This window comes from Mus caroli, unplaced genomic scaffold (assembly GCF_978045245.1).
Source record: "Mus caroli unplaced genomic scaffold, Mus_caroli_1 scaffold_15, whole genome shotgun sequence".
NCBI classification, from domain to species: Eukaryota; Metazoa; Chordata; class Mammalia; order Rodentia; family Muridae; genus Mus; species Mus caroli.
Window position 1 is genome coordinate 96,128,605 of NW_028227270.1, and position 25,272 is coordinate 96,153,876.

Below are 25,272 nucleotides of genomic sequence, written 5' to 3' on the forward strand. Positions count from 1 at the left end.
GCGGTGCGCGGTTGTCGCGGTGAGCCGGTCGACTCGAGTTCCGGCATGCCGGGCCGGCGTCCTGGGGCGGCTTCCCGGTTGCCCGCGCGCCATGGAATGCCTGCGCTGCCTGCCCGGGCTGCTGCCCCGCGCCGCGCAGCCCCGGAGGGCCCTGTGGACGGCGGCCGCGCGCCTGAGCCTCGCTGCCTGCGGCGGCCGCGCAACCCCTTTGCTCTCCCGGAGCCCGAAGGCGCCGAGCACAGCCCGCGCTGCAGGTACGCGCGTCCCGCGGGGCCCCGGCGGCCTCTGTCCCGCCTGCCCTTGGCCCCGCCGTCCTCACCGCCGCTCGGCCTCTCCGGGCTCACCCTGCCCTCAGTGCTCCGGCCAGCACTGCAAGGACTTGATTGCGGTTTCTTGCTTATTGGGACAGGGTCTCCTTGTGTTGCCCAGGCTGGCCCCCAGTTGACAGCAGTCTCATCCTTCTGAATGAAGCAGTTAGAAGCGTTAACCGCCTCGTTGGCTACTTTCGTTTGTTTTGTTATTGTTTTAAAATTAGCATTTAAGCGGCCTTCTCTGAGTTTGTATGTGGAGGTCAGATGACAGCTTGCTCGAATCAGTTGTCTTAACGCAGGGCTTGGCGGCATGCATTTTGCTGGCCGAGCCAGCTGCTGAGCCCAAAGTAATGGGTTTATGACAGCACTTTTATGCATACTTTTTCCTGACACCCCCTCATCCTACTGGCCCTTTTACTTCCTTATGCCCCCTTCTATTTTCGTGTCCCAGAATTCTGTTAGGTGGGAGTTTTGTTTGTTTTGAGTCGTGGTCTCACAGTAATCCAAGCTAGCTTGAAACTCACTGTGGAGCCCAGACCAAAGTCGATGTTGGGCAGCAGGAAGCTACAATTAGCAAGGTTGGGGTGTTATTAATTCTGTTTATTATGTTACTTTACTCTGGGCATATTGATACAGTTATGTAGTTGCCTTGGAATAAAGTAGGGAATTCCTAGAACTGAGTTTGAATGTGAAGCCAGTGATGAGCATTAATTAACCCTTGGTGAAGTCTGCTCAGCAAGTAGCCAGCCAAGGGAGCAAAAAACGCTGGGGGAAGACAGAGGACTCTTTCTTTGCTGATGCTTTGCTGAAACCTGAGGACAGCGTTTTCCACAAATGTGACTGCACAGAAACAGTCCTGACAAGAGTGGTTTGGGCTACTACTCTTTTTTGAATTGTACTTAAATTTTTCCCATAATGAGCTGCTGTCAGTCAACACCCCCTCCCCCACACCCAGGTCTTTGGCCACGTGCTTTTTTCCTCCCTTGATAATACTTGGGAACCAAGTGGTCTGTAAGACCCAGGAACTTAACTTGTGACTCTTGTCCCTAGAGCTTACATGGTAGAAGGAGAGAATAGACTTCTGATTTCCACAGTACTCAAACACACCCAATAAACAAATGTAAGTGTTATTTTATTACTTTTGTACAGTGCTTTGGACAAAGCCCAGGGCCTTGTGCATTTTAAGACAGGCACTGGTTGCCCCAGCCCCAACTGACCTTTCTAATCACAAAGGACAGACAGACCTCAGTTAACAAGTTGTGTGAGCTTAGTACATGGAAGTGGTGGGTAAGAAGATGGATAGAATGATTAGCTGGAAGCCTAACCAAACAAGTGTCTTCTTAAGGCTCCATGGACTGTTAGAGCTACAGTTTCCCCTCCAAGAAAATGGGTTAGCACGGGCCATTCATTCTCTCCTTTGTTCTCAGGTGATGTGCTCCGGTTTAGAACCTCGGATGCCTCTCAAGCCACTTTAGCCAGCGTGGCCCAGGTGTTTGCTGTGGTGAGTACCCAGCGTCCAATAACTTGCCAGTTCACAGGGTTGGAGTCGGGGGAGGTATTTGCCTCTGTGCTGTGTTTGGCCAGTGACCCAAGCTCCTGAGAGATTGGTCCAGAGGAACTCTGGAAGCTTTGCTGATGACTGGGGTTCTGGCTATACAGAACAGGCTGTTCCAATGACAGCTCAGTTTTCCTTTTCAATAAAATTAAGGTGTTTTTGTAGTACATGTTAAAGGCTTCCACCAGAAGCCAGTTTCGTTTCTTGTCTTTGTTTCAGGGGCTGGGGAGAAGGGGTTGGAGGGAGAACAAGTCTCATGTAACTTAGCTCACTTCAGACTTGCTATGTGGTCTAGGGTGATCTTGAACTTGCCCGCCTGGCTCTGCCCTCTCACGTTGTAGTGTAGCAGGTGTGCTGCGTCACTATCCTATGATTTAATGCACCACCACACCTACTTTATACAGCCCTGGTAATTGATCCCGGGGCTTTTTGTGTGCCAGACAAGCACTCTGCCAACTGAGCCCCAGCCCCAGCCCCAAAGCCTCCTTAGTGAACACTTCATATTTTATCTGAGTCTGTTTAGAATCCCCTGGAAGCCATTGAGAGGTGTGCATGCCCGGGAAGGGTGGCTATGATCTCTAAAACTGGGAAGTGATTCTCAGGGAACTGGGTGAAGTAATACACATCTCCTGTGCTTTTGTGCATTTATGAAATTAGACCCTTGGTGACAAAGTGCTAGCCATAAATAACCTAAGTAAAATTGTAAATTGTTTTTGCAGCTCATTTTGTAAGCTTTTATGGTTTCCAAAAAAAGTTTTAAATGTGAGCCAGACTTCCTAAGTTTAAACTCAGTGTGTGCTCTTTCCGTAGGGGACTTAAGACAAGTCACTGTGATGACTTGTGCCTTGGTCTTTTCATTAATAACTAGGAATTATTGCCTTAGGTAATTATGACAATTAGAGTACCAAGCTGAGATAGCATCACTGTGTGTTACTATGCTCGTTTGTGAACATGATTTAGGGACTGAGGAGATGGCTAAGCACCTGCTGCTCTTCCAGGAGACATGACTTTCACTCTCGGCACCCACACCTGCTGGCTCACAGCCATATTAGCACAGCTCCAGGGGTCTGATACCTTCTTCTGTGTCCCAGAACATATATAAAGGCAAACACGCTCATAGAAACGAAAACAAAAAAGTTAAACCACCTACTTTTTACTGAAAATGAAAACTCACAAAACCCCGAGAATGGTGCCTCAGATACAGTGGCCATCCAGCGTGTTGTTCTTTACAGATCATCTGGGTTTGGTTATTATTAGCTTCATGAAGACCTTTAAGGCATGGTTTGACTGTGTAAGCCTCCTTGCCTAGCCTAGAGTACTCAGGATCCTCCTGCCTCTGCTTTTCAAGTGCTAGGAGTGAAGGTACATTTTACCATGCCCAGCTAAAGAACTTGGGTTGGGTTTGTTTTTTGGGGTTTTTTTTGTTTGTTTTTTGTTTTGTTTTGTTTTTTTTCCTCTTCTTTCCTTTCTCTGTTTAGCCCAGGGTGGCCTGGAACACAGAGTAGGCCTGTTTTTGCTTCCTGAGTACTGGGATTAAAGGCATATGCCAGCACCACCTAGCTAGAACTTTTCTTTATGGACAATATAAACTAAGAGGCATCCCAGAGTTGCTTGTTTGGGGTCTTTTCTTTGTTTGTTTGTTTGGGGTTTTTTTTGTTTTTTGTTATTGTTTGGATTTTGTTTTGCTTTGCTTTGCATTTTGAGTCAGTCTCTTGACCAGGCTGAGCTAAAACTCACTGTCAGTCCAAGGTAGCTTCATAATCAGGCAGTGCTACTGCTCTGGCCTCCAGGATGCTGGGGTACAGCCCAGAGGCCCTTGCCAGTCTCGGCAGGATTACTTGGAAAGTACTTACTCTTAGTTTTCTGGAATTGTTCGGTTCCACGATGGAATCAAGGCCACTGGTTCTCAGGTAGGCAGACGACCAAGGCAGAAGGATGTGAGTGTGAGGCCAGCCTGGACCACACAGTCACTAACTCCCCCCCACCACCACCACCAAAGGATACAAAGTCAGATGATGACTCAAAGAAAGTTCTTTGTAGGCAAAATAAATTTAAACAAAATAAATAAAAGGACCACTAATAATCAACTGATTCTATTGAAAAGAATGAGTTTCAAAAGTGAGGTAGTTACAAAGTAACCATTTTAAATGTTGGTTTATATGATGTCATTCAGAAAAGGGATCTCACTAAAGAAAAATGATGCATAGATATCAAAATGTAAAACCACTTTATATGTTTTGGTAGAGGTATGACTTACAGGAACACTGGAAGATACCTTGTAAGTTGTTATTGGCATAGTTTCCTCTAAAATTTTGTCAAATCATGTGATTTACGTCATTTTACAAATTTCCATATTTTCTGCAGTGAGTATATGTGTTTCAGAAATCAATTTAAGCCAAGCCAGTCGGTAGGTATTACACAGATACAAAGCTTTTAATAGAAGTTGACCCCAGAGCTTGGTGGTGCACGTAATTCCAGTACTCAGGAGGCTGAGGCAGGCGGATTCCTGTGAGTTCAAGGTCACCCTGGTCTATAAAGGGAGTTCCAGAACAGCCAAGGCTACACACAGAGAAACCCTGACTCAAAAAAAGGAAAAAGAAAAGAAAGAAAAAACCTTGACCATGGTGTTTCCTGCTGCTTCCATCCTGTGGATGAGATCTTTCTCAGGGGAAGCAGGCAGAAGTGTGAGTAGTAGGGTTTGTTTTAATTCTGCTATCATAGCATAAATTGTCTCCAAAGCAGTAACCTAGTGTCTGTGTATCACTAAGACCCATGCTTGGGTTGTGTTTAGTTTCTTAACTAGGACAGCCCATGTATTCACATTGGACACCTGCAACCATGACTGCACTAGCATACAGAAAGTGTTCCTCTCCTGAGCAAAGCTAATGTGGCCCGGTGCATGCTGGGACTGCTGCGGGTACCTCTTCTGTACGTCTCAGTTCCTTCTGCAACGCCTACCAGAGACTTCTTAACTCCCAGAAGACATTTAGGTTTGTGAGACAGCCACACTCAGCAACACGGCAAAGCACCGTCATGTTTCCACTGAGTGACATCCTCAACTCAGGAATCATCGTCACGTCCTTTCCCAGCCAGAGAGGCTTCCCTACCTGCTAACTGATAACTCAGGTGCAGGTGAATTTGCAGAGGAGCAAGTGAGGTCCATGGCTTACAGTCCCCATGTCTCCTGGAAACTCGCTTCCACGGCCCCCACAGTGAGCATGGCAAGGTGTAAGATGATGTCCAGCCCAGTGCCATCTACTCACAAGGCCATTGGTACCCAAAGCAAGGTTACCTAGAGACAGAACTCATTCTCCATGAGTGAATTTCTCGAGGAACCAAGATAGAAAGTTAGTCTATCAAGTTTATATTAGCAAGGGAATCAAAAATAGGGATTTTTCTTCTGACTTTTACAGATAATGGCTTAAAATTGCATTTCAGCCAGGCTGTGGTGGCGCACACCTTTGATCCCAGCACTTGGGAGGCCAGAGGCAGGTGGATTCTGAGTTCGAGGCCAGCCTGGTCCACAGAGTGAGTTCTAGGACAGCCAGGGCTACACAGAGAAATTGTGTCTTGAAAAAAAAAATTGCATTTCAAGGTTTTAAGGCTATAATTTAATAAATATACTATTGAGATTAAATTAATACTTGTTTTTATGATCTATCTTTAGACAAAGTTTGACAAAGAAGGAAATGTTACCTCTTTTGGTGAGTATCTTTATCAATGGATTAGTGAATTTGGTGAAAAGTTAGAAATTGCAGTGCTGTTTGTGATTGCCGCTGTGTTGAAGGAGGTGTCTCCTCAATGTTTGTTCACCAGCGCTCTTGGGACGGTCGGCTGCTGAGCACAGTTCTCCTGTATTACTTCCTTCTGGCGGGAGCCACTTGGACTCCCAGGATACTTACAGAGTGTTTGCCGTAGAGCCCTGTTGTCTTTCCTCTTGATTCTTCTGTCAGTCTCCCTTCTACAACCTTCCGAGCCCTGTTCATTCTGAACAGGTTTAAAGGAGAATTGCGCACCACCCCCATCCTCAGTAGAGAGATGGAAGTGTGGGTCACTGAGTGGCTTAAGACTCCAGTTTCACCTCTCGCTGTAGCCCTGTGGTCCTGTTCATCCTTGCTTATGTCCTTGTGGTTCTCCCAGAACCGCTTTCCTAAGCTTTTCTGCTTTTCTTGCTGGAGGTATGGTTTGACACAAAAGTACACATACTACTGTCCCCAGCCTATCACAAGTTTCTCTCGTCTACTATATTCTTAGCTAGTAAATTTAGTTTTCAGATAGGAGGATCTGCTGTGAATATTGACTTTTCTTAGTTTTTATTTGTCCAATAATAAATTACCAAATTCAGCTTATTCACAGATTCAAAACCCTAAATATGATGCTATAGTGGCAAAACCAGAAAATATAGGAGCTAGAGAAATGTCCTAGCAATTAAAAGCACTCATCCCTCTTAAAAAGAACCCAGGTTTAATTCTTAGCATCTACACAGTAGCTCACAGCCATTAGTAACTTTAGTTCCAGGGGATCGGTGTATAGCATTCTGGCCTTCACAGGCACCAACACTCATATATAGAAATAAATCTAAAAAACTAGCTGATAAAAGTTTTGTTCAAGAAAAAAAAAAAAAATGACTGTGTGCTAGAGATGTAGCTAAGTTGCTAGAGAGCTTGCCAAAAAGTACAGGAATACCTAGACTCAGTTCCCAGAAATAACTGTGTGAGTTTGAGGTCATTCTTCAATTTTTAAGGATTTTTAAGGAGTTCAAGGCCAGCCTGGGATGTGTGACATCCTGTCAAAAAAGGAGACTGTGTCCAGAGGTAAAAATTGCTGCTATAGGTGCTTCTCATACTTGGTTGTGGTTTTTATACTGGTCCCCAGTGGGCTGCTGAGCACAGTGAAATATTACAGAAAAGAGGAGAGGGAGAACTTGAGTTTGCAAGAATCTGCTTTTATGGTTAGAGTGGGCATTAAAGTCTCTCCTAACCTCTGTGTGATAGTGATAGAGACTGCACTGGTCAGGTGGGGGACACTGCAGCAGCCCATGCTCCTTAGGTTAGGAGTTTTACCCATTCTGTTTCTCTTATAGAGAGGAAGAAAACTGAATTATACCATGAGTTAGCACTCCAGGCCAGAGACTTGAGGTTTCAGCACGTGATGAGCATCACTACTAGAAACAACAGGATCATCATGAGGATGGAGGTAAGGGCCACGCTGCTGTGTTCACCAGAGTCCTGGCTATGTGGTCAGTATGTGGGTTACAAGAATTCTGCAGAGCTGGGAGAGTGGTGCATGACTAATCCCCCAACACAGAGGCAGGCGGATCTCTTGAGTTCGAGGCCAGCTTGGTCTACATAGCAAGTTCCAGGACAACTGGGGCTATATAAAGAAACCCTGTTTCAAGAGAGAAAAGACAGACAGAGAGACAGACAAGCATTGGGAGGATGTGGGATTTTTGTTACTGAATGCATTGTAAGGGGAGAGCTCATTTTGCATGGATTGGGTTTTGTGTTCAGCCGGCATGATGTTGCTCTCTTTTGAGTTGGGAAAATTCTGACTGTGGTCTTCGTTGGCCTTTGAATTTCATCTGTGGTTTCATCTGATATTACTCAAGCTTGATATTTACTTATTCATAAAGACAGGGTGTTGTGTGGCCAAGGCTACCTTAAGCTTGCTGTGTGGCTGAGGATGAGGCTGATCCCCTGATCCTATCGCCTCTGCCTCCCCAGTGCTGAAGTCAGAGGCGCAGGCTGCCTGCCACCGCAGCTCACGAGATGGTTCCATTAGTGTCCTGTGAGGTACAGTTACAGTAGAGCCTTAGCTACCAAGAAGCATCTGCTTTTTCATGGACACTGGGAATGTCTGTTGACTCTTAAAACCTTGGTTTACGTTTGTATCTAACACTTTCTAAAATCATCACTCTTCACTTGCCTGCTCAGAAGACACTGAGTATATTCAGTTTTTTTAGTGATTTGGTTAACATGGCCCTCCATTGTTTGGACCTGTGAGAGCGAGTGGTCCTGAAATCAGTGAGAGGCCATCAGTGGTGCCAAGCCCTGAAGTGTGCGTGTGCTGCTTTTTACATTTGTCTTAGATCAGATTTTTTTGTCCTTTAATCAAAATTACCACAACAGAAGCAATCTGCTCCCAATGATGCTTCTAGAGCTAGAGAAAGCACCCAAGGAGCTGAAGGGGTCTGCAACCCTATAGGTGGAACAACAATATGAACTAACCAGTACCCCCAGAGCTTGTGTCTCTAGCTGCATATGTAGCAGAAGGTGGCCTAATCGGCCATCAATAGGAAGAGGGGCCCCTTGGTCTTGCAACTGTATATGCCCCAGTACAGGGGAACAGCAGGGCCAGGAAGTGGGAGTGGGTGGGTAGGGGAGAACAGTAGGGGGAGGGTATATGGGACTTTTGGGATAGCATTTGAAATGTAAATGAAGAAAATATCTAATAAGAAATTGAAAAGAAAAAGAATACTTCTAAACAGTATCTCTTTGAAGTGCACATGAGATAAAGTTAGACAGGATGTTAAACTGGGACCCAGATGGTAGATATGCTATACTACACAGATGAATGGATGGATAGAGAGAGGGATGGATAGATAGGTAGGTAGGTAGGTAGGTAGATAGATAGATAGATAGATAGATAGTAAGATAAATAGGTAGATAGATAGAAGACTATACTACACAGATCAATATGTAAGTAGATAGACAGGTAACACTATATAACCTCTCAACTTTTTGTATGAATATTTTCATAGTTAAATGTTGGAAGATCAAATATCTGTGTCGTGAATAGTCACAAACTATCAAATCTTTTTTTTTTCTTCCCACACTTTTTTTTCTTTTAGATTTTCAAAATTTTTTGTAATGTTTAATTTTTGTTTTATAAGTAAGGGTGTTTTCCCTGAATATATATCTGTGTAACACAGATAGTGCCCTCAGAGGCCAGTAGAGGGCATCAGATAACTAGAGTTATACTGGTTGTGGGCCACCATGTGGGTAGTAGGAATCAAACCTGTGTCTCCTAGAACAACCAGTTCTCTTAACCACTGAGCCATCCCTTATATGTAATCCTGGCTATTCACACCTGGTTAGAAAATTTTCTGATTTCATACTGCTGTAGTTTGAAGCACTGAGGCTTGTCTGTAATTTCGAATTAACTCAATAAATTGGTGCTATTTTCAAAAGGAACCATTTCCATTTGAGCCAAACTACTACAATTAAATTAAATCATTTCTATAAGTATACCAAAATTTAACTTCTTTTTTTTAAGTTCAGGAACCAATTTATGGTGTTTGGGAGGAGAAAACAGTGGAGCAGATGTCAGAAGGAGGGGAATGCACACTGAGAAGTGGCTCAGTGATTAGAGCACTTGTCGCTCGTGCATAGGACAGGGTTTGATTTCCAGCACCCATAGAGTCGTTAACAACCACCCAAAATTCAAGTTCCAGGGATCTGATGCCCTCTTCTGACTTCCACAGACACCAAGCACACAGGTGGTACATGCATGTACACTCAGACAAAACACACATAAAATGAAATGAGTTAGTCTTGAGTCGGGACCCAGGGAAGCAAGCAGGCCAGCCAGAGCTGTGCAAAGCAGCTATATGCAGGGGCTGGGTAGGAGGGTTCAGAGAGGGTGAGGACATCCAGAGATGGAACAAACAGGCCTCCATGGTTTGGGCTGGTATCACATAAAAGATAGAAGTGGGGAAGAAAGTTATATTGTTGAGTCAGCTCTTCTAAGTCACAGGCTTAGTGATGGGATCTGCAAGGGTTTTTTTGTTGTTGTTGTTGTTCTTTTTAGATAGCAGTCTTCATACCTCAGCTCCCAAATACTGGCATGCAAGCACTGGCCTCTCCCTTGCTGAGCCGCCTGCACCTGCATGATTGTTTTAGGGAACTTTTTCTTTCACTCTTTCCCTAGTTTCTCATGCGTGTCCTGGCAGATGTCTTGCTTTAGGGCTGGATGTTTTTTTGAGATGGTTTCATGTACACCAGGCTGGCTTTGAACTTGCTCTGTAGCTGGCCATGTCCTTGAACAGCTGCTGGGATTGTGGGTATACATCTGTGCCATACCAGACTGGAATCTTAATAAATACCTAATCTGTATAATCCTAGATCTTCTGAGAGCATCTTAGAATTATTGAGGCTTACATAATTTGAATTTTCTTCATTTATAAAAAAAAGTCCCTTAATTTTATTATTATTTATTTTTAGAAAACCAAATGAGCATTGATTTGGTTTTATTTTAGTCCAAAATTAGTAAAATGAACTCAGTTTTGTAAATTTGCTTTTTCCTCCAGCTTGGTAGCCTGCATCTGTAGGAATGTGTGAATATGTGTGTACATAACACATTCTTTCTCTCAATTTTCTAGTATTTGAAGGCTGTGATAACTCCAGAGTGTCTTCTGATACTAGATTATCGGAATTTAAACTTGGAGCACTGGCTGTTTCGGGAACTGCCCTCACAGCTGGCTGGAGAAGGTCAGCTCGTCACCTACCCGTTACCATTTGAGTTCAGAGCTATTGAAGCACTCCTGCAGTACTGGGTAAGCCTGATTGGATGTATTGTCCGGAGCTTGGTTTAGTTTCAAAGGATTGGGGTGTGAAGATTGTTAGGAAAAGCATCCGCTCAGAACCCCCGAGACCAAATTCTCAGCACAGAGATTTATTTGCCCAGAGGTTCAGAAGACAGGGAATAAGAGACAAAGACGGGAAATAGAGGCAAGGGAGAGGGGGAAGGGAACAAGGGAGAGGAAGGAGGGGTATTTGTGCAGGAGGAGGACAAAGGACTGCCTGTGGATAGAGAGGAGACAGACATGGCACATAGAAAAATGGCAGTATTTTATAAAGGTGAAAGGGGAAACCCCATATTAGGATAAGGTGTTATACTTTAATTGGGCGTGTTAATTAGGTGAGCCTAAGGGGGCTTTGACTGCTGCACTTCAGTACCTTGATAGTTGGACCTTGGTAGTGGCCAAGTAAGGGACTGGGCCTTGGTGGCTAGCTTCAGGGTTATAGTCTAACAGTTTCTAGTAAGGCAGAGGGGATGGAAGAGAAGGGTAAGTTCTGCCAGAGCCGCACTCTACAGAGCATGGCCAGAGTCCCTTCAAAGGCAAGTTAGTATTGATTATTACAAAGCCGATTTCCCCAGCCACATTAGAATCACTTGTCAGGCTCCTCCAAGGACAGACATTCATTTTTCAACTTTATGACCCAAGCCAGTGGGACTAAAGGCTCTTAAGAGGAGACTGAGAAAGCACATTTCAAATTGGCTCCCTTTTATACACGTATATGTTTTTACTTCTTTGTTGTTGGATTGGGTTCCTGCTGTATATATACCAGGGCAACCTAGAACTAAGGTGGTCCACCTGTCTCCTCCTCTAGTGCTGGGCTCACAGGTGTGTAGCACCACACCTGTCTGCACTTTCAAGAACTGTATCATGGGAAGAGTATGCAGGAGACCTTAAGTTAGGATGGATGTCCATCTCTGGGCACCTTTTGCTCCATTCTTCAAATTAAACTGTATAATACAAGTGCTCTCACATGAACATTGGTCACATGGTCCTCTGTTTGAGAGAGCTCAAGGAGATGCCTCTTGTTTGGTCTTCAACCAAGACTTGGAGGAACCACAGTTCTTGTAGTAACCCCTGCCCCATCCATCAGTAGTCACTGGATTCCTAAATGCTCAGGAAAGCCTGAGTGAACCTGGTATCCCTCTCTGTTGCCTGCTTGCTTTAATGAGGGAAGAAATGGTTTCCTCTCTGCTGGGGTTACAGGAGCAACAGCACAGTGCAGTTGGTGCATGACAGGCTGGGCTGACTCAGGACTTCATAGTATGGGAACAGATGTTGTTAGCTATGGGGAGAACAGAGGGAACTCAGCCACCTACTATAAAAGTTCTGGTCTGTGACATGGGGTCCCTTCTTTTTTCTGAAAGAGCACTACAGTATCAAGCCAGCCATCTCCTCAGGGGATCCTTTCAAATAAAGGGGAGCCCTCTCAACCCACTTGGACCATGACACACTAGGAGCTGGAGACCTCACAAGGACCTGGAGGGGGATCCTAGCCTCCTAGCCACACAAAGTCCAGCCCTTGCTGGCCAGAGGGTTGGTGTCTCTTAGGATAGTGAAATAGTAGGTCTGCCTTAATTTCCCACTCTGGGTCTTCTGAATCTAGAACTGGATCCTGTAATAGAGAATAAAAGAGTCTGTAGCAAGCTGATGTAAACCCTGATTCTAGGCTGCAGCTCCAAGTCAGATGACTTGTGTTTCTGAGTTAAAACAGTATGTAGTCCCATTTATAGTCTTCATTCTGCTACTTAATTCCATTAGTCTTGTGTCATTTGCCAGTTGGTGTGGAGGTATTTTGATCTTAACCACTATCCTATTATCAGTTCATTCCTGTGGATTATCAGCCATGCTTGTGTTAGCTTAAGAAAAGTAGACTTTGGACTCTACAGTGATTTAATGTGTCTTTTTAAAGTCCAAGTGACACTTCATTTTCCCTCTCCCTTCCCAGGCCTGGAATTAGAGGCACATGACAATATATGGAGTTTATTCAGTGCTGTGGGTCTCTAGCCCAAGTTTCAGTTGGGCTGAATACTGTGCTCTGTTTACAGAAAACTTAGCTCTAACCAATGTGAAGTGCATGCTTTGACATGGGATTTCAGATTTATTTTATATTTATTGTGTGTATATTTGTGTAACTAAGTGTGTGTAGGTGCCAGTAGAGGCCAGGGGCATTGGATCTCGAGTCAGAGTTACACAGTTGTGAGCTGCCGAACATGAGCTACTGGAACCAAATTCTGATCTTCAGGAAGAGCAGGAAATGCTCTTAACCCTGAGCTATCTCTGCAGTCCCCGGGATATCAGTTTTTTGTTTTAACAAATTGTTCCCTAGTCCTGTCTACAGAGGAAAACTATTGTGAGTTAACCCAAAGCCCGTGGCAGCTTTACATGTTGCTCTTCTAACCAGGAGGTATGGCTTTTGAGTCATCTATAGATAGGTGTTCCAGCAGGGGCCGTGTTCTGAAATGTTGTCAGGTCTTTTTGCTAGTACAAATGTCTGTGTTTAATCAGAGGCTTCACTGATCCTAAGTTCTAAAAAGGTTGTTTTAATTCTTATGAAAGGCCATGTTGTTATCTAGATCAGCACCCTTCGGGGGAAACTAAGCGTCCTGCAGCCAGTGATCCTTGAGACCCTGGATGCATTAGTGGACCCCAAGCACTCCTCTGTGGACAGAAGCAAGCTGCATGTCCTACTCCAAAACGGCAAAAGGTAAATCCCGGTGGCTTGGCGAGCTGGGAGTTAGAGACAGATACCTTCAGCTTCCGACTCTGTGATGTCTACAGAGAGATGCTGAGGTAAATTCACATGTGAAACTAGTGTGGTTCTTGTTTATAAATGGTAACAGCTTTCCACACTGTACTCGGGCTGTCAGCATCGCCATACTTTATTTTCTTTTGTGGGAGGGGACTCCAGGGAGGATGAGACCTACTTCATTACATACCCCAGTCCGACCTTGACCTCGGGGAAGCTTGGACTTGCTGCTGTCTCCTGCCTTAGCCCCCTCAGTGCTGGGATTTAGTTTTTGTATGAAAATAGTGCATTTCTTTTTCTAAGTGTTATCGGTGGAAGATTGAACCAAAAGGAGCACACAATCTAATAGTGTTCAGAAAGATACTGAACAAAACATTGTCTCCAGCCCACCTGTCATCCCGTTCAGTTGTTGATGCTATCTTTATTTTGATAGCAAATTCATTGATCTAAATCCAGATTCACGTATCCCCTACTGTAAAGCCCATGTTCATTTTCTAAAATCATAACTTATCAAAGAATTTAAACTTTGTCTTAGTTAATTTGTGTCACAGTTTAAATAAATATATTCTGAGAATTGTACTCTCCTACTGTCATTGAAAATTTAACAACTAAGGGCTGCGGCTGCGGCTAGCTTAGTGGTAGATATCTTCCTCGTGTGTGAGACCCCAGCACCATATTAAAATTTGCTGTGAGTGGGAAGGTTGTGATTGTCAGAGCTGGCCTACGTAGTGCTTAAGTGCACCTCTCTCATGCCCGCCCCGCCCCTTTTGCACACACCCTGTCACGTGTTAAGTGCTGAGCCCTAAACTGAGGTTCTCTGGGACAGCAGAGAGTGTCCATAACCACATAACCACTGGGCCATCTCTCTGACAACCGCACTCCTCCCCCATGTCAGATTTTAGCTGTCAGTGGTTTGAATTTTTTTTTTTTTTTTTGTGGTGCTGAGGATTGAACCCTAAGCCTCATACACACTAGGTGATCAATAAACATAGCATTTAACTTAAACTTTCAAGAAAAGCTGGAGAGTACAAGTCTCAGAGTATATTTATTTAAATTATGACACAAATTAACTTAGGTGTTTAGGTTTGATGGTAAGCACCTTTGCCTGCCAAGCCATCTCACCAGCTCAGAAAAACAAACAAACTAACAAAAAATATATTCATTTTTATTAAAATTGTATTGGTGGGAGAATATGTGCATATGTGTGGAAGTCAGGAAAGCTGGTTGGAATTGGTTCCCTCCTTCCACCATGTAAATCCCGTGAATTGCCGTGAATTGAACATGGGCCATCAGGTTTTCCAATAGCACCCTGGCCTTCTTGACCCTTCTTACTGGCCCTAGTTTAAAACTAAAGTTAATATTTATTTATTTTATGTGTATGGTTGTTTTGCCTGCATATACTTAAATGTGTACCATGTGTGTGCCTGGTGCCTGAGAAGTTCAGAAGATATCAGATCCCCTGGAGTTGAGTTACAGACAATTATGAGCCATCATATGGGTGCTAGGAACCAAACTTGGATTCTCTGCAAGAATACCAGGTGACCTGAACTGCTCAGCCGTCTATCCCTTAAGCCTCCATTCTTGGTTAAAAGTTTAAAAGGTGTTGTTGTTTGTGTTGTTAGTCCAGTGTTAGAGTTCCTTTATTAGTTAAGGATAATCTGAGCGCCAGGCTGGAGAGATGGTTTCAGTGCCTAATATAATGCTCTCTCAGAGGACCTGAGTTCCATTCGCAGCACCCATATCAGGTGGCCCACAACCACCTGTAACTCCAGCTCCAAGAAGCGAACACTCTGGCCTCAGTTGGCATACAATAGGACACATGGCATAGGCACACACAGACACATAAATATAAGTAATTTTTAAAAAGAATGTGCAAAGCTAGGTATGGCACCTCACATGAAATCCCAGCACTCAGCAGTCTAAAGCAGGAGGATTGCCTCAAGTTGGATGCCAGCCTAGGTTACAGAGTGATGCCCTCTCTCAAAAAAAAAGGGGTAGGGCCAAGGGTGTAAGTGATCTGAGCGAGCCTTTGCCTGCCGTGATTCCCCCTTCAGAACTATGCATAAAGACTGAATGGTCTGTCCATCCCCTTCCTGCATGACTCACAAACGAGACTACAAACCGCTCCTCCGGCTTCTTTTTCTTACCTGTAACCTACCTCCTACAAACCTCCTCGGTGCACCTCTTCAGCCATCCTCTGGCCTGATTCATCTCAGAGTCCTTTGTTAAGGATAATGCCCACATGTTTTACCTTAGCCTTATAAGTTGCCCTTCACACTTACAGTGAACTGATGGTGCTGACCTCTGCTGTGTAACTCTTCTTACAGTCTCTCTGAGTTAGAAACAGACATTAAAATTTTCAAAGAGTCGATTTTGGAGCTCTTGGATGAGGAGGAGATGCTGGAAGAACTCTGTCTGACCAAGTGGAGCGACCCACATGTCTTGTAAGTGGAGCCTTGTGTTGTTTCTCCCTTCAGGTGAGCCTGTATTTTTCTAGATAGAGAATAGGTGTTTTTCAGCTTTAGACACTGTGTGTTGCACAGGTCCCAGCTCAGTGAGGCTGCATTGAGTGCACATTGCATTCCAGCTGCTGGGCTGAAGAGAACATAAATATATCGCAGTAATCCCCAGGGAATGGATCACTAAGCAACATATGCATAATGAAATAAGTTCCCTAAGAAGCAAAGGTAACAGTTGCATGGTAAGGAGAAGGGGATTGCATTCCATAAGCCTTGTCTGCTATAAACACATAGCTTACACACTTTTTCTGATTCATAAACCTAGAAATAATTTGTTTTTTTAGAAACTGCTAAAAGCAGGTCCAAACACAACGTATGAAGCTCACTGTCTGATCTTTAATACTTGGCAGTGCATTTAAAAGTCACTGGAGACTTGAGTCCCCTCCAGTAGTGGGTCCAGAGCCTGTAGAGATGCACTCTCTAGACAGAGGTGCAGTTGTAAGTGCTCTTGCTCCTCACTAGCTAAGAGCAAGCAGAGGGGCAGGTGCGAGTGTCTGTGTGAGCATGCTGACCTGAGCTGGATGCCTGGAGTCCATGGGAAAGGGAAAGGAGGGTACAGCCGCACACTGTCCTCTGACCCCCACATCACTCGCACACCATAAACAGTAACAGCTACTTTCTCTTTTTTTAATTCCCCCAAGACAAAATATACAACCCACTCTCCCTGACATTTAATCATACAGACATGCCAATGCAATTCACTTTTACCAAATCTATCCTGCAGGAAAGGGGATGCCTTAGAGTACAGTCAGACCTGTGGTATCCATCACACAGGCTAGAACTTCACACTCTTAATAGGATGAGTTCAGGGAAGCAGATGACAGCAGTTGGGTCCTCTGCTCACTCATGCAGGGAGGATGAAATCAGCTACTGCTGTATTTGATTGCATTCAAAGGGACATGCTTTTTTTCATGTGCAAAGGTGTTTTGCCTGCATGTATGTCTATGTACCACTTGTATGTTCCATGTCTACAGAGGCCAGAAGTGGGCATCAGATCTCTGAGAATTGGAGGTTCTCAGATTACAGATGGTTGTGAGCCACCAGGTGGGTGCTAGAAATCAAACCCAGGTCATCTGGAAGACCCTTAACCACTGAGACATCTTCCAGCCCCAGGAAATGCTCTTTTCAAGTTAATCTGGGTTCTCTTGTGCTCCATAGTGCCCTAGTATTTGCACTATCTCATCAGTATTCACATCTGCATTTCCCAGTCACTAACGATGTGTTTACATGAGTCTTTTGGATTGAGGGCATGGGCACAGTGATTTGAACTCCTCTGAGTAGGGCTGAGTGCATATGCTTAGGATCAGTTGACAAAGCTCACAAATGGGATGCAGTCGCAACAGGTGAGACAAGGCTAGACAACAGACAAGACAAGGCTAGCTCTCTCCCTGGTGGCTGAAGTCGGGTTTGCTGACTGTTGACTGTATTGAAGTGAGAAGAGCAGCACTGGGATCGACCACGCAGAGGAGATGGAGCTGCTCCTGGAGAACTACTACCGCTTAGCAGAGGACCTCTCCAATGAGGCTCGGGAGCTTCGGGTCCTGATTGACGATTCGCAGAGCATTATCTTCATCAACCTAGACAGGTGAGGATGCCCTACAGAGGGGGCAAGCACTGCAGTTAGGAACGAAGAAGCACTTTTTAAAACAATGGCATTTGGAAGAAGTCACACCATCACATCTGGGACTACTCCGTAGTGGGCTTTATTGGTTACCTGGCTGGCTAAAGCACTAAATGATGCATGGGTTTCTTGGACTCACAGTTTGAGGGAAACTTGAAGTAACTGCTCATATGTCCTAGTCAGGAACCAGTGAGGTGAGTGCTGTGCTGTGCTCACTTCCCTGTGAATGCTCTCCAGGTCCCCAGCCAGGGAGTAGTGCTACCTATGGCAAGGGTGGGTCTTCCCACCTCAGTTAAGACGTTTGTTTCTATGGTGATTCCAAACTTTGTCAAGCTACAGTGTTAACCATCACAGGAGTTCCTTTTGAAGGTGAAGAGTGACCACCCCTAGCCTCCATAGGCCTTCAGTCGGTGTTGCTGGATCTGGGTGTGTGCTGGTCTGAGTGGGATGTTTTCTCTGCAGCCATCGCAATGTGATGATGAGGTTAAATCTCCAGCTGACCATGGGAACCTTCTCCCTTTCGCTCTTTGGCCTGATGGGAGTTGCTTTTGGCATGAATTTGGAATCTTCCCTTGAAGAGGTAGGAATACAACTCTTTAAATGGCTCACAGGATTGTACTTTATGACGTTTAAATGGGCAGATTTGTTAGAGTATATTCGTTCCCTTTCTCATTGCTGTGACAAAATCCCTGGCAAAGGCAACACAAGGTGCAAAAGGTTGGTTTGGGCTCACAGTTAAAGGACTCACAGTCCATCATTGCGGGGGAAGGCAAGGTCGCAAAGCAGGAGGCGTCTGGTCGTGTGGGCCACAGTCAGGAGCAGGGGGCTCGCCCCCTCTGGAGATACCCTCCCAGAATTTGACTCCTGAGAGGTTCCAAATCTAGTCAAGTTGACAATAAAGATGCCACTTAGAAGTCAGGCAGTTACCAGTGGCCCCTGTGCGTTATTTCCTAGTACATGGAAGTACCCAGGAGACACTGACTAACACAGCCACACTGTGAGGCAGTGGTAATAAGGGATTTTATTTTAGTTGTGTGTTCCTGGGAGTTTATATGTATATAGGGCCTGTTTGATACAGTTACCACAACTCCATAAAATAGACATATTTCCCCTACTTTGTAGATGAGAGCCTCAGGAAACTAAAGTTGCAGATCTATAAAACGAGGATTTCAAGCCAAAGATGAAATCCTTTCTCATCCTGGTGTGGTGGTGCACACCTGCAGATCCAGCTCTTCAAGCCCAGGAATTGAGGGCCAGCCTGGGCTGCAGAGCAAAGCCTTGCCTTTACAGCATTCTCTGATAGTTGCATTATCCACAGTCCCGGGTGCAGCAGACCCCAGTTGTGAGGAGACTGAGGAGTAGCCCTGCCCTCGCCGTGGGGTTGGGGCTTTCTTTACTGCAGGCCTTGTCCTAGCTGCTTTCTGTGGAGCGCTCTTCCAGTGGCGGGGAGTTTGTCTGTGAGGAGCCTGACCTTTTGTGACTGGAATAAACTCGTTTCTTTCAGGACCACCGTGTGTTTTGGCTGGTTACGGGGATTATGTTTATGGGAAGTGGTCTCATCTGGAGGAGGTTGCTCTCGTTCCTTGGAAGACAGCTGGAAGCTCCTGTGCCCCCTGTGGTATGGACTTGGGGTTCACGGCAGCACTGCTGGGCTCTCTGCAGACCTGAGTCAGTGGTCGCAGGCTTTGTAACCCTGTGCAAGTTCTCCTTACTTTCCCATCTATTAATCCAGTCCACACCATGTGCTTCCTATGATGTAGACAGTTAAATAAGGTGAGATGCTTAGCAGTGTCCAGCACAGTGAATCAGTTGGAAATGACTTGGTTTCTGTAGAACACTGGCAGGAATCCTACCCTGAGACAGATGCTCTGCAGGGCTTTCCCGTAGCTGTGCTGAAATGCAGCTAGCTGTAGTGCTCTCATGAGCCTGGGGACTGCCCCTCCTTACCTCCCTCATCTGTGGAGTCAGCACTGCTGGAGGAAGTGCACGGGCGCTGACCTGCCCAGTCTTCCCTACCCTCTGGTTAGTGGCTTCTAAGAAAGACACAAACTGAAATTCCTTTCCTGCTTTATTTAGATGGCCTCCTTACCTAAAAAGAAGACCCTTCTGGCAGATAGAAGGATGGACGTGAAAAACAGCCTCAGGCCGGAAGGAGGACTTGGAGCAGGCAGGACTATCCTGGCAAACCGCTAGCAGCAGCCTGACAAACAAAGATTTGTATACTTCTGAAGCTATTATTACTTTCTGGGGAAAAAAGACAACTGGTGTTTAAATTACGTCTGACTAAAAATACTGTGGCATTCACAGTACTAAACGATCACATCTGCAGAATTCTTTGAGACAAAGAAGAGGTTTCTTTGCAAAAGGCCAAAACCCTGTGTCCTACCAACTTTTGAGATACTGTTTTTATGTTTTAAAATATAGATTAATTTATTGTGAGGTAGACTTACGTAGAGTCAGCGCCGTTCTACATATCAAGAAGAGTGCAGCTTCGGGCTGACGGAGCCCCCAGACTCAGCAGAGCCCATGGTTCCTCAGTGCGCAGACCTCACTTCCTCGCACAGGGAGGGACCCACGCTCCTAGCAGCTTCTCACTCAGGAAAGAAAGCTGATGGATCTGTTAGCCTTGCAGCAAGCTCTGGAGGAGTGTCGCTCCTTGGTAGACCTTCCAGGCATTTGCTCTCTTTTATATATAAGATGAATGAAAGGAGGTATAATTTAATGTCAGCATATTTGGATTCCAGTTAATCAAGATTCTTACTATTTTTTTTTTATTAATTATAAGTAGAACCGTGGGAGTTAGGTTTAAAGAAAGTTTGTTTATTCTCTTACAATTTTATAGCTGTTTTGATGATTGCCTGATTTAAGAGATTGTCCTACTACCCCCTCCCCAGGAGAAAATGTATACAGCCAGCTAATGTGTTTGCCTACCTCTCAGAAGTTAGCAGATGGGCTTGTCAAACAAGAACATAGCTAATGCAAGAACTGTGGATACGTTATCTTCCCAGTCAGAAGTTCTCGTTTAAAATAAATGGCAAAGCAGGACATGATTGCTCCACCAGCTGTGCCTCCAGTCCATGAGAGGCTGCAGCAGGAAGGTTACAGAGAGTCTGAGGCCAGCCTGGGCTACAGAGGACGTTCTAGGCCAGTGAAGGAGTTCCAGGCCCACCTGGACTATAAGTAAGGCACTGACTCAAAACACCATCTGAAGTGGGGCTGCGAGTGCTGCTCATTGCAGAGTGCTCACTCGCCCGGTGGAGCAGAGCTGTGGGATCAGCCCTCTAACTGCACGGGAAGAGACAGATGGCTCACACCTGTAAGTCTGAAAGCTGTTGTTTCACTAACCATTCAGCCTGCCCTTGTGTGTTCTCAGGAGGATTCATTCAGTTGTGTGCTAGAGCATTACAATACCCAAAAAGTGTGCTTCCCAAAGGAATGCACTTGTAAGACTATAGTAAGGCCAGAGCAGCGCTTAGCCTATGGGGAGGGGATAACGAAGTGCTCCCACCCCAAATGTAATCAATTCACCTCACATTAAAGGACGGAACTGGCAGTTCGTAAAATTTTTAAAGGTGCCTAGGTCAGGTAGGGTTTTTGAGTGAAAGTGCTCCTTAAAGGGAATGTAAAGTGGCAAATAGTGAGTTTAGTGATTGAGCAAGCAGTCACACATCAGGTGTGAGCAAAGAGGTGGGATACGGTCTGTCCTTACGTTCAGAGCCTCTGAGCCGATGTGGGCAGAGCAGAGGTCATCCTGTGAAGTGATTGCTGACAAGAGACTGGAATAGGCTAAACAGCTCACTGACAGGCTGCTGGGTGCTGGGATCCAGGAACTGCGCTCAGCTTCGTTTCTGTGAATGGCTGCAGTGAAGCTACATTTGAGCTTCAGTGTGATAACTTCAGTAATGGCCAAAGAGGTTCTAATGGAAGGATCCAAACATGGGTGTATCATTTACTTTCTCACAGAGGACTCAATATAGTCAGTATCCTGTCAACTTGAAGATGTTTGGATTTCTGTAAGCTTTAGGTTTTCTTTATCTGATGCCTGTTACATGCTATGCTCAGACACTGAACAAAAGACAAATCCTCTGGCCATGTTTAGACAGGCTCTTGTCCATCCATTACAGAGCAAAATCACTGGCACTGTGTGGCTGGGTTGAGGGAGCCCCTGCCTGCTGTGCACAAGGCCCTGGAGTTCACCTTGCCATTTACATTTTCTAATTGCTGTCCATGTACCAAAACAATGGCCCTTGTGCTGGCTGTGCTCTTTAGATAGGTTGGACCACTACTTAAACCAAATGTCCCTTTGTGCTTCCTGCTGTGCCTTAGGAGTCAGAGTGTATACTCACAGCAGCTGTGCCTTCCTTCCTTAGTGTCTGTAGTTGTACTTGACTGTATAGAATGGGGGGACCACTGTGGCCCCTTCCCCACACCCCTCTCTTCTCCTCCCACTGTTTTCACCGGACATATGACAAAATACCCAAGATAAAGAGCTTAAAAAGAAGAAATGTTTATTTGGGCTCACAGTTTTCGGCCATGTCAGCGCCAGGGTGCTTGGCCCTGTTGCTTTGGGGCTGGGGAAGAAGCAGTGTGCTGTGGCAGAGGGGAGCTGCCCAGGTCATGGCAGCTCAGCTGGCAGCAGAAAGGCAAGGAAGCCCAGGGGTCCTGATACAACCCAGTACATAACTCTCCTCAACAGAGTCCTACTTCACAGTTCCTACCTTCTTTAAGCTGAGGATCAAGCCTTCAACATAGGAGATTTGGGGTACATTTAAGATCCAAATAGGACAAGCCACCACTACCAAGGATTTTTATAGGAGCAATTATATGGAGAGTGTTAGGAGCTAACTACACCCTTTCTAGGCAAGAGAGCCAGGTATTCCCACAGAAAAGGAGGTGGGGTGATAAAGTCCCAAGCTTAGGCAGCAAACTCAGAGGATGCAGAAGAGCTTGAGAGGGGACTTGACCTCACAGCCTGCTGCTCCCTAGCACACGGGGTCCACACATAGCTGACCATATTTCTAGGCAGCCTGGCTGTCCCAGGTTTCACCATAGCTCCACCCGAGAACTACTTGTCCATCCTGGAGATGACTTGGCTCAAGAGAGGGGGGGTGAATAGAAGAGTGCCGTCTTCAGTCTGAGCTGAGGCTGTAGACATGAAGTGCCCCAGAGAGCCGGGCTCCCCAAGAACTCCTTCCAGCAGCAACAACCACTTGGTTCTGTGGAGGACACAAGACAGACAGCACTAGTGACATTCCCGCCATGAAACAGACGTCATACTGTGCTCTGAAGTACACAGAAAAGCAATGCTGGCCACACCCCACAGCCAGAACTTGGGTCTCTCTCTTTGTTCAGATTCCACTTTCTCAGATCTGTTAAGTTCCAAACCCCACTGTTGTACAAGTGGACCCCAGAACCTCACTGTGGTCGGTGCATGTGCCTACATCTGGAGTGGCGGGGGCTTGCACGGGCCACCTTCACAAAGCATCCCTGCTGCCTACGCTGTTCTCAAGCTCACTTTCAGACTTCTGTCCAAAGTCTGCAGCAGGTTGGGAAACATTGTAGTAATGGCAAATCTTCACAACAGTTCAACTTGATCTTGGGGAACTGCCAAAAGTTATTTTAGATCTTTGTTGGTAAGTAAAGTGTAGCTGATTATGCTGGCTGATAGCACTTTAGACAGCAGGCTGTGATGTTTATCTTGTTGGTTGCATTTTAACATTAATAATCCCAAAATGATGATAATGGCAGCAATGTATTGTGGCCTGACCATGTGTCAGGATTCTAGGTGGGGCCCTTGCTGGCACCTCCTAATAATACCCCAGGGTCAGTCCACACAAGAGAAAAATAATCTTTTCAGTTGGCAAAGTGGTAATTTCTTCTTGCATTTTTTATGTAATTACTAATTTACTAAATGTGCTTTTACTTTGGCTATATTCTAAGTCTCCTTTCTATTTCCTGGTCAAACCATGCTCCTCCCCTAAAGTTAAACTTCCTGGCTGCTTGCCATCTCCCTGGTCTTACCATCTCAGAACCACAAGTTCTGTATAGACAGCCACTGTCTGTATCCCTGTGTCGTTGTACCTTGATGCCAAAGGTCTTAGCTGCATTGTATCCTTTGGTGTAAGCTATAGGTGGAGACTTGGCCGTGTCTCACTGTTCTGTCTTCTCTGCTGTCCAGTGAGGCAGAGTTATGTCCTGCTGAGGCTCACCGTGGACACGGGCACCGTGACAGTGGCAGTGTTCCTTACACACGTCTCCAGGCTGCCAGTCCCTCCAGGCTCACGTGTCCCAGGAAGGAAGCCTGTCTTGAGAGTCCTACCTCAGGTCTCAGGGAAAGGCCACTGAGCTTTAATACCCTGTCTCAGTTGTGAGATGGGAAAGTGGGGAATGTTAATACTGACACAAGTGAAGTGCAGTTAGGAAGGCTAACTTGTGGAGTTAACCAGAGTCAACTGTAAAGTCCTTTCCAATGACCTTGATCACTGCTACCCTTGGTCAGTGTTCCAGACAATGTCTAATTTCTTGAAAGTGCATAAAATTGTAAGTAAAAGCCAAGCATGTCCTTTAGAGAATCCTTCCATAAACTTAATAACTGCTGTTTCTAGTAGCTAACCCTGAACTTCCTATGGTCTATCATGGTCTGTCAGTGAGGACTGTTGGCCACCAGAGGGCAGCTTCACTGTGAGTCGGCCAAGCACCTCCCAAGCCTTTACCAGATTGCTGTCTTCACCAGCTTAGGACTGCTCACACTTGGGACTCCTGCTCACCCTGCCCCCCAGCAGTTGGTCCTGTGCTAGTCTCACAGACCTGTGTGTATCTTCTGAGCAGTCGGCATCCCGCCTTTGTTAATAGCCTGGCACAGTCCTACAGTACTAGTCCTGGGATGAGCAAATGCTTTCGTGGATTAGTGTGGTTTCCTTTGTTTTGACATGGGGTCTCACTCTAGCTCAAGTTAACTTGGAACTCTGAGTCCCAGGCTGGCCTCAGATGCCTACCTCAGATTCCCAAGTGCTGGGATTAGAGGCATGAGTCACCACACCTGGCTCTTTAGTAGTATATATTAAGATAAATTTCTTATATTTATTGAAATATTAAGTATATGGAAACTTTAGGGGTCCCACTGCTGTGTTTCTTGCCTACAATGATATTTGCATAATTATATAAAAATACAGGTGCAAGGATGTTCGCTACAGCACTGTGCAATAATAAAAAAATGGAAATAACATAAATATAAGAGTGTAATTTAACTGAGTTATGGACTGTCCAAAAAATAAAGTATTGTGTAACTATTGGGAAGTAGTCATCTGAAAGAAAACAAAGGTGCCTAAGAGGGTAGCCATGGTGTACGTGTCTGTCCAGATCAGCAGTTCTCAACCTGTGGGTTGTGACCTCTTGGGGATCGAATGGCCCTTTCACGGGGGTTACCTAAGACCATCAGAAAATACAGATGTTTACATTACAATTCATAATAGTAGCAAAATTATAGTTATGAAGTAGCAACAACCATAATTTTATGGTTGAGGGGTCACCACACCATGAGGAACTGTATTAAAGGATTGCAGCGTTAGGAAGGTTGAGGACCACTGGTCTAGACGCATTAAAAGACGGACCAGGCACCCAGGATGTCACCCATAAGGTTGCTGCCCAGCCTGACAGCCTGAATTCAGTCCCTGGGACCCACGAATGGTGGGAAGAGAGAACGAAGGCTCTCCCCTGCTCCTCTGAGCACCACAAGTGTACTGTGGCTCATGACCATACTTGTAACACAAATAAACATTTTTTAAAAGTCAGCAGTCTGGACATTGTCATTGCAGTGATCTGCAAATGCCATAAAGGGCCAGGGGATACTGGAGGCTATGTGAGAACTGTCTCAGAAGCTGCGGTGCGGTGTGTACAGCCAGAGCCTGCAGGAGTGAGAGCAGGTCCTCAGCACCGCATG

At 45.5% G+C, this 25,272-nt stretch overlaps 2 protein-coding genes across 5 annotated transcripts in view; one reads left to right on the forward strand and one right to left on the reverse strand.

The window, feature by feature from the left end:
• Window positions 1-25,123, forward strand: Mrs2 (magnesium transporter MRS2). Its single transcript, XM_021179910.2, has 11 exons — window positions 1-254; window positions 1,739-1,812; window positions 5,534-5,570; window positions 6,950-7,062; window positions 10,247-10,420; window positions 13,021-13,151; window positions 15,521-15,637; window positions 17,145-17,297; window positions 17,796-17,913; window positions 18,838-18,951; window positions 19,410-25,123. The coding sequence occupies exons 1-11, from the start codon at window positions 92-94 to the stop codon at window positions 19,524-19,526; spliced, it is 1,311 nt and encodes a 436-aa protein (XP_021035569.1). The 5' UTR covers window positions 1-91; the 3' UTR covers window positions 19,527-25,123.
• Gpld1 (glycosylphosphatidylinositol specific phospholipase D1) overlaps window positions 21,819-25,272 on the reverse strand; it is a 53,761-nt gene continuing 50,307 nt past the window's right edge. For all 4 annotated transcript variants that reach the window (XM_029468336.2, XM_085831201.1, XM_021179909.3 and 1 more), the window contains one exon: window positions 21,819-22,549. In XM_029468336.2, coding sequence (XP_029324196.1) covers window positions 22,463-22,549 — 87 coding nt within the window. In that variant the 3' untranslated portion in view covers window positions 21,819-22,462. The remainder of the gene's footprint in view (window positions 22,550-25,272) is intronic.